The sequence below is a fragment of the Oncorhynchus kisutch genome, linkage group LG25 (genome assembly GCF_002021735.2).
Source record: "Oncorhynchus kisutch isolate 150728-3 linkage group LG25, Okis_V2, whole genome shotgun sequence".
NCBI lineage: Eukaryota > Metazoa > Chordata > Actinopteri > Salmoniformes > Salmonidae > Oncorhynchus > Oncorhynchus kisutch.
The window spans coordinates 41,911,700-41,920,903 of record NC_034198.2 but is presented as its reverse complement, the minus strand read 5'-3'; the positions used below and the strand labels follow the sequence as shown (position 1 = coordinate 41,920,903).

The following is a 9,204-nucleotide window of genomic DNA, read 5'->3' as shown; positions in this document are numbered from 1 at the left end:
CTTGATCTCCTTAGATTACGTGTATAGGAGGATTATGTGTGTGTGTATGGGATTATTCACGAGGACAGTGGAAATTACTTTAGGCTCTGCCTCCAGCGATGAGTTTTTACATTTTAAACCTGTGCTTTCACGACACAACAATATTCTACATCGATAGTTCTGTTGGAAATCCGGAGTGGCCACCGTTTCACACCTGCGCCCCTTCTCTTGTCCACTCAGGTAGGATTGGATTTGAGCACAACCTCATCCCTCAACTTCAAGAAGAATGGCTCTCGAACTCGTCAAAATCGGTATATCATTGAAAATGCTACCTAATAACAGTGCTGTGTACTTCAAATCGGACGGGGCGAGATTTGGCCAAACCAGGACGATTAAATTGCTAACGGGGTCAAAGTACAAGACTGAAGTGGTTGTCAAACCTGGGGATGTGGAGGCAACGTAAGTATGGTAGGGTGAAACGTATTACAGATAATCAGGCAATATTCTTCTGATAACCTATATAGTGTCTATACACTTCAATAGGCTATATTTTGACACCGCCTGTTAATGTTTTGACTACATTTTATTATCCAAAATCTACATTATATCAGTGTTTCATAATGTGAAATAGAATCGGTGCATATATTATTATTATTATCATATTATTTCCCTGCTTTAATCTAATTTACTAATATTATTAAATTGGTAACTAATTAAGAACGTTGATAAAAACACAAGCCGTACGAGGTTGAAGGCGACACGTCAGAGCGCATGCGGTTCACTCGAGTTCCCACTAGATTGCCAAACTGCAAAGTCAAAATAGGCTTTAAGAATATAAATTGTATAACTAGACCGTGCTTCCAATTTGGCCAGATAGTGACGACAGTGACATTGGCTAGAGTCCGGAGGGTGCAGGGAGACAGAAGGCGCAGCCAGATTGTGTCAAATCCACTCCGGATTAGTCCTTCAGCATTTCCTGCAGTAGGCCAAACATGCTCTCAAATATGGCGAGCTGAGTTTGTGTTTCAGTCTTTTGTTATTAAGAATGAATTATCATGGATGGAATGATAAATTACACTGATGATCTATATTTCACCCCGATTTTGTAGATCAGTCATTCTGCAGTTGTCTTTCCTGTCAGCTGCAATGTCAAAACAACCACAGGCCCAGTGTCACCAATCCACCACCAACCCTTTCCCCCAGTTAAACAGTCATCACCCATCATGGTTATTAGCTGATCTTGCTGGCCATCTATAAACGTTTGAATGTGTTGAAAACGATCTGGTCTGCATTTGGCCACACATGTACCCTTAAATCTCTACTCGGTACAGCCAGAAGAGGACTGGCTGAGCCTGGTTCCTTTCAACCCCTCAGAGCCTGGTTCCTTTCAACCCCTCAGAGCCTGGTTCCTTTCAACCCCTCAGAGCCTGGTTCCTTTCAACCCCTCAGAGCCTGGTTCCTTTCAACCCCTCAGAGCCTGGTTCATTTAGAGGTTTCTTCCTCCTACAGGGAGATTTGCTGTGCTTCTACATCTGCATTGCTTACTGTTTGTGGTTTTAGGTTGGGTTTCCTGTTAAAGCACTTTTGTGACAACTGTTGATGTAAAAAAAGGGCATTATAAAATAAACGTTATTGATTGATGATCTCTCCCTAACTGTTGTGACCCTGTCCTGGTCGTCAGCACCATGAGTGTAGGTGGAGTCAAATTCCCCTTGGAGCAACAGTCTAGAGACCCCCAGTGTGTGGTCTACACTGGCGTCTACGACACAGAGGGCGTGACACACACCAAGAGCGGAGACAGACAAGCTGTACAGATCAGCATACAGGTAGTAAAAGGAAAACTCAGTTTGACTGGAATTTGTTTTGGATTTCTTTAGGATTTTATTAGAATAGTCTTGCTGTGGGGGGGGGGGGGGGTCCAACACATCATGAAAAATACATTACATACAGAATATTTTTACAATTTACAAGTAGACAAAGCAATTAAATAGAATTAATAAGTTAATTCAGAGCAGTTTACCAGTCACATTACAAATACTTTCTGATATCTGCATCATCTAGCCTGGTCCCAGATCTGTTTGATATCAAATCAAATCAAATCAAATTTTATTTGTCACATACACATGGTTAGCAGATGTTAATGCGAGTGTAGCGAAATGCTTGTGCTTCTAGTTCCGACAATGCAGTAATAACCAACAAGTAATCTAACTAACAATTCCAAAACTACTGTCTTATACACAGTGTAAGGGGATAAAGAATATGTACATAAGGATATATGAATGAGTGATGGTACAGAGCAGCATAGGCAAGATACAGTAGATGGTATCAAGTACAGTATATACATATGAGATGAGTATGTAAACAATATCTACATCATAAAGCCTTGTCCCAGATCTGTCTGATATCTACATCATCAAGCCAGGTCCCAGATCTGTCTGATATCTACATCATCAAGCCTGGTCCCAGATCTGTCTGATATCTACATCATCAAGCCTGGTCCCAGATCTGTCTGATATCTACATCATCAAGCCTGGTCCCAGATCTGTCTGATATCTACATCATCAAGCCAGGTCCCAGATCTGTCTGATATCTACATCATCAAGCCTGGTCCCAGATCTGTCTGATATCTACATCATCAAGCCTGGTCCCAGATCTGTCTGATATCTACATCATCAAGCCTGGTCCCAGATCTGTCTGATATCTACATCATCAAGCCTGGTCCCAGATCTGTTTGATATCTGCCAGAGTGGCGTGGCGTTCTAAGGCACTGCATCTCAGTGTGAGAGTCGTCACTACAGTCCCTGGTTCGAGTCCAGGCTGCATCACATCCTACCCGGATTGGGAGTCCCGTAGGGCAGCGCACAATCGGCCCCAGCGTCGTCCGGGTTTGGCCGGGGTCCCACATTGTAAATAATAATTTTGTTCATAACCGACTTTTCTAGTAAAATAAATGTTCAATGTAAAAAATAAATGTAAAAAAAATCTAGCCTGGTCCCAGATCTGTTTGTATGGTAAAGCCAACTCCTATGGTTGTTGTCATGCCATGACCATAGGTGTTGGGGCAAGACCGCACAAACACATCTGGGAACCAGGCTATGCATGGTCCATATGAGTCCATTACACGTTTAGGCTTTACAGTATCAGGAGTCAACTGTTCATGATGAAATCTCTGAAGCTTCGCAGTTCATCCACAGCATTTATTTTCACTTGCCTTTTTCTTACTAACATTGACTTTTCTTATAGCTACTTTGAGGACAAATGTACTTACTACTGTATCACTTTGATAAGTGGTTTTCTCACTTAGTTACCTTGAGATTAAATGCATCAACTAAGTCGATCTGGATAAGAGCTTCTGCTAAATTACTAAAACGTCAATAAACATTTGTAAGAGTTAATCGCAGGATTTGCTGTGATTAAGCGCGATTAATTGCAAATTCAGAATTTGATCAAATTGAGCTGTAATTTACGATTTTTGTATATATATATATATATTTAAAAAAACATTACAAGAATATTGACGTTGTGATTTTGTCCAAAGTAACAGTAAGCAAAATCAGGTAAATTGATAAAACAAACTTTCTTTAACCAAAAAATTATAAGAATATCGCTAGAGTCTGAAGGACCTCTACTAAACACCATGTACTGATTCAGAGATGCGTGAAGGACCTCTACTAAACACCATGTACTGATTCAGAGATGCGTGAAGGACCTCTACTAAACGGCATGTACTGATTCAGAGATGCGTGAAGGACCTCTACTAAACGGCATGTACTGATTCAGAGATGCGTGAAGGACCTCTACTAAACGGCATGTACTGATTCAGAGATGCGTGAAGGACCTCTACTAAACGGCATGTACTGATTCAGAGATGCGTGAAGGACCTCTACTAAACACCATGTACTGATTCAGAGATGCGTGAAGGACCTCTACTAAACACCATGTACTGATTCAGAGATGCGTGAAGGACCTCTACTAAACACCATGTACTGATTCAGAGATGCGTGAAGGACCTCTACTAAACACCATGTACTGATTCAGAGATGCGTGAAGGACCTCTACTAAACACCATGTACTGATTCAGAGATGCGTGAAGGACCTCTACTAAACACCATGTACTGATTCAGAGATGCGTGAAGGACCTCTACTAAACGGCATGTACTGATTCAGAGATGCGTGAAGGACCTCTACTAAACACCATGTACTGATTCAGAGATGCGTGAAGGACCTCTACTAAACACCATGTACTGATTCAGAGATGCGTGAAGGACCTCTACTAAACACCATGTACTGATTCAGAGATGCGTGAAGGACCTCTACTAAACACCATGTACTGATTCAGAGATGCGTGAAGGACCTCTACTAAACACCATGTACTGATTCAGAGATGCGTGAAGGACCTCTACTAAACACCATGTACTGATTCAGAGATGCGTGAAGGACCTCTACTAAACGGCATGTACTGATTCAGAGATGCGTGAAGGACCTCTACTAAACACCATGTACTGATTCAGAGATGCGTGAAGGACCTCTACTAAACACCATGTACTGATTCAGAGATGCGTGAAGGACCTCTACTAAACACCATGTACTGATTCAGAGATGCGTGAAGGACCTCTACTAAACACCATGTACTGATTCAGAGATGCGTGAAGGACCTCTACTAAACACCATGTACTGATTCAGAGATGCATGAAGGACCTCTACTAAACACCATGTACTGATTCAGAGATGCGTGAAGGACCTCTACTAAACACCATGTACTGATTCAGAGATGCGTGAAGGACCTCTACTAAACACCATGTACTGATTCAGAGATGCGTGAAGGACCTCTACTAAACACCATGTACTGATTCAGAGATGCGTGAAGGACCTCTACTAAACGGCATGTACTGATTCAGAGATGCGTGAAGGACCTCTACTAAACACCATGTACTGATTCAGAGATGCGTGAAGGACCTCTACTAAACACCATGTACTGATTCAGAGATGCGTGAAGGACCTCTACTAAACACCATGTACTGATTCAGAGATGCGTGAAGGACCTCTACTAAACACCATGTACTGATTCAGAGATGCGTGAAGGACCTCTACTAAACACCATGTACTGATTCAGAGATGCGTGAAGGACCTCTACTAAACACCATGTACTGATTCAGAGATGCGTGAAGGACCTCTACTAAACGGCATGTACTGATTCAGAGATGCGTGAAGGACCTCTACTAAACACCATGTACTGATTCAGAGATGCGTGAAGGACCTCTACTAAACACCATGTACTGATTCAGAGATGCGTGAATGACCTCTACTAAACACCATGTACTGATTCAGAGATGCGTGAAGGATCTCTACTAAACACCATGTACTGATTCAGAGATGCGTAAAGGACCTCTACTAAACACCATGTACTGATTCAGAGATGCGTGAAGGACCTCTACTAAACACCATGTACTGATTCAGAGATGCATGAAGGACCTCTACTAAACACCATGTACTGATTCAGAGATGCGTGAAGGACCTCTACTAAACACCATGTACTGATTCAGAGATGCGTGAAGGACCTCTACTAAACACCATGTACTGATTCAGAGATGCATGAAGGACCACAGGGACGTCCAGTGAGAACAGAGCCAAAGGATGTTTTTTTATTTTTAATTTCACCTTTATTTAACCAGGTATCTAGTTGAGAACAAGTTCTCATTTACAACTGCGTCCTGGCCAAGATAAAGCAAAGCAGTGAGACACAAACAACAACACAGAGTTACACATAAACAAACATACAGTCAATAACACATAGATTATTTATTTTTATTTTTAAAGTCTATATACAGTGTGTGCAAATGGTGTGAGGAGGTGAGGCAATAAATAGGCCATAGTAGCGAAGTAATTACAATTTAGCAGATTAACACTGGAGTGATAGATGAGCAGATGATGATGTTAAGTAGTGATACTGGTGTGCAAAAGAGCAGAAAAGTAAATAAAAACAATATGGTAGATGTCAGGTAGATGTGAAAATACAATCAATAATGTCCTTAATTGAACACCATAAAGTTAAACAGGCATAAAGCTAAATAAACACTCCTCATATTGCAGTGCCTGAATAACATATCAATGAACATTGATGGCTAAACCGTAAGCAGCCCCAGGTAGAGCCTGAAGCTAGCATTAGCCATGTCAGGTATGCTATACGGCTAGGATAAAGCACCCATGTGGTAAAGGCACTGCCACAGTAGCATACAATCATACCAGCATCATACGGCCACACTAGTAGCATACGATCACACCAGTAGCATACGATCACACCAGTAGCATACGATCACACCAGTAGCATACGATCACACCAGTAGCATATGATCACAATAGTAGCATACGATCACACCAGTAGCATACGATCACACCAGTAGCATACGATCACACCAGTAGCATATGATCACAATAGTAGCATATGATCACACCAGTAGCATACGATCACACCAGTAGCATACGATCACAATAGTAGCATATGATCACAATAGTAGCATATGATCACACTAGTAGCATATGATCACACTAGTAGCATACGATCACACCAGTAGCATATGATCACACTAGTAGCATATGATCACACCAGTAGCATATGATCACACTAGTAGCATATGATCACACTAGTAGCATACGATCACACCAGTAGCATATGATCACACTAGTAGCATATGATCACACTAGTAGCATATGATCACACTAGTAGCATACGATCACACCAGTGGCATACGATCATACTAGTAGCATACGATCACACCAGTAACATACGATCACACCAGTAACATACGATCACACTAGTAGCATACGATCACACCAGTAGCATACGATCACACAACAGATGCACTATCTTCACAATAAGGTCTGAAATGTGACGAATGGCATGAGCTTCAACAGCACCCATGTAGCCTTAGCATTATCACTAGCTGTGGGCTACAAACATTTATCATGCTAACAAGCAATTAGCAGGCTAGGCAGGTCATGCTAACAAACAATTAGCAGGTTAGGTAGGTCATGCTAACAAACATTTAGCAGGCTAGGCAGGTCCTGCTAACAAACAATTAGCAGGCTTGGCAGGTCACGCTAGAAACATTTAGCAGGCTAGGCAAGTCCTGCTAACAAACAATTAGCAGGCTTGGCAGGTCACGCTAGAAACAATTAGCAGGCTAGGCAGGTCATGCTAACAAACAATTAGCAGGCTAGGCAGATCCTGCTAACAAACAATTAGTAGGCTAGGCAGGTCCTGCTAACAAACAATTAGCAGGCTAGGCAGGTCCTGCTAACAAACAATTAGCCTAGCAATGACACATACATGAGCACAAACACCAATCCCTGTAAACTGATTTTATTATCAACACTCAAATAGGGCCACATTTTATTTCACGCACAGCAACAACTTGTTAGTTGTTAGCTCTGCTCCCATTTGTCAATTTCTCTGAATGGTATCAAACACATGGTTTCCATGGTTTCCATGGTTTGATAATACCGTTCCATTTTCTCCGTTCCAGACATTATTATATGAGCCGTCCTCATTTCAGCAGCCTCCTGTGATTTAGCTGTATAATATTGTATTTTCAATGTTTCCATAAATGGTGCACTAAAAGTATCAAAAAGTGAACTGGAGTTAACCGATGAACTCTGCCGGTCCCATCATTTCCCCTCCCAGTTCCCAGAGGTGGGCTCTTTTGAAGTGGTGTGGCAGGTGAAGTACTACAACTACAACAAGAGGGACCACTGCCAGGGAGGCAACAGTTTCAACAGCATCGAGTACGAGTGCAAGCCCAACGATACGCGCAGCCTGATGTGGGTCAACAAGGAGCTGTTTATCTGATGATACCAACCAAAGCCTACACAGGCAGCATCAGGGTTGTGTTCATTAGGCACAAAAAAAACGGAAGATAACAGTGAAACTGTTACTACCTGTAATTAGCCAACAGAAATGGCTGTTTTTTAAATTTCCGTTGCAAAATGTTTTCCTACGGTGTGCCCTAACGAACACGACCCAGATGAACATGAAATGAGAGCTGAATGACGATCAGCTGCTGGGTAGTGATAGACAGTGTGTATCAGATCCAGCCAGAGTGGAACCCCTCATAGCATAACAATGCTGCTGTTAAATAACGAAAGATGTTTAATTTGCTATATGTTGGCGTGTGTTATAGCTATGCGTATTAATGTTAGGTGTGTGTGTGTGTGTGTGTAGTATCTATGCATATATAAGAATGCTGTATGTTAATATGTACTCTGTATGTGAATGTTTACAGTTAGATTTGACAAAATATTTGGACTAATCCATACATTTTATTTTATAGTTGTGCTGATTTTGATGAATCAGAATGTCATATTTCTGACTAATCAGAATGTCATATTTCCCGACCAATCAGAATGTCATATTTCCGACCAATCAGAATGTCATATTTCTGACTAATCAGAATGTCATATTTCACGACCAATCAGAATGTAATATTTCCGACCAATCAGAATGTCATATTTCCGACCAATCAGAATGTCATATTTCTGACCAATCAGAATGTCATATTTCTGACCAAACAGAATGTCATATTTCTGACTAATCAGAATGTCATATTTCTGTCTAATCAGAATGACATATTTCCCGACCAATCAGAATGTCATATTTCCGACCAATCAGAATGTCATATTTCTGACCAATCAGAATGTCATATTTCCGCTGCTCCTTCTGCTCATGTTTCTTATTTCATTCTTAAATTTTTTTAGAGAACTAAATATGCTAAAGGGTTATTATTTAGTTGGGAAAACTGTAATTTACTGAGGTATGTAGTGAAAAAAGCAGCAACATGTAAATGATCAGAGCATCGTGAAGTGTACTTATGAACTTTAAAACATTGTGATTACTGCATGTTTTTTTTTTTTACGTTTATGGTAGATTTAACCAGTTTGTGAAGGTATTTCAATAGTAAATATGTTTGGGATGACCAATGTGTGTTTTCTTTTGTAATTACTGTGTAATTACTATTTTCCCATGTCATTTCTTAATATCTGGCCATTACTATACCATAACATATAGTCAAGTGCTACCTGGGTAATTGTGGTTTTTGGGTCAGTTGCATTAGCAAAATGATCTTCTATAGGTCTGCTGTCTAAGAAAAACACGAAAAGAACAGGCTTTGTATGCTTTCATAGCTCCTAGTATGAGTTTGGGGACTTGCATGCTTTGGAAATGAAGTATGA

The 9,204-nt window shown here is 40.9% G+C and overlaps 1 protein-coding gene across 1 annotated transcript in view; it reads left to right on the top strand.

Annotated features, from left to right (window-relative positions):
- Nucleotides 1-8,948, top strand: part of LOC109879789 (CB1 cannabinoid receptor-interacting protein 1-like) — an 8,973-nt gene extending 25 nt beyond the window's left edge. Inside the window, exons 1-3 of the mRNA XM_020471955.2 lie at nucleotides 1-438; nucleotides 1,661-1,805; nucleotides 7,661-8,948. The exon at nucleotides 1-438 is cut by the window's left edge and continues 25 nt beyond it. Coding sequence (XP_020327544.1) covers nucleotides 266-438; nucleotides 1,661-1,805; nucleotides 7,661-7,825 — 483 coding nt within the window. The 5' untranslated portion in view covers nucleotides 1-265 and the 3' untranslated portion in view covers nucleotides 7,826-8,948. The remainder of the gene's footprint in view (nucleotides 439-1,660; nucleotides 1,806-7,660) is intronic.
- Nucleotides 8,949-9,204: the final 256 nt, after the last annotated feature.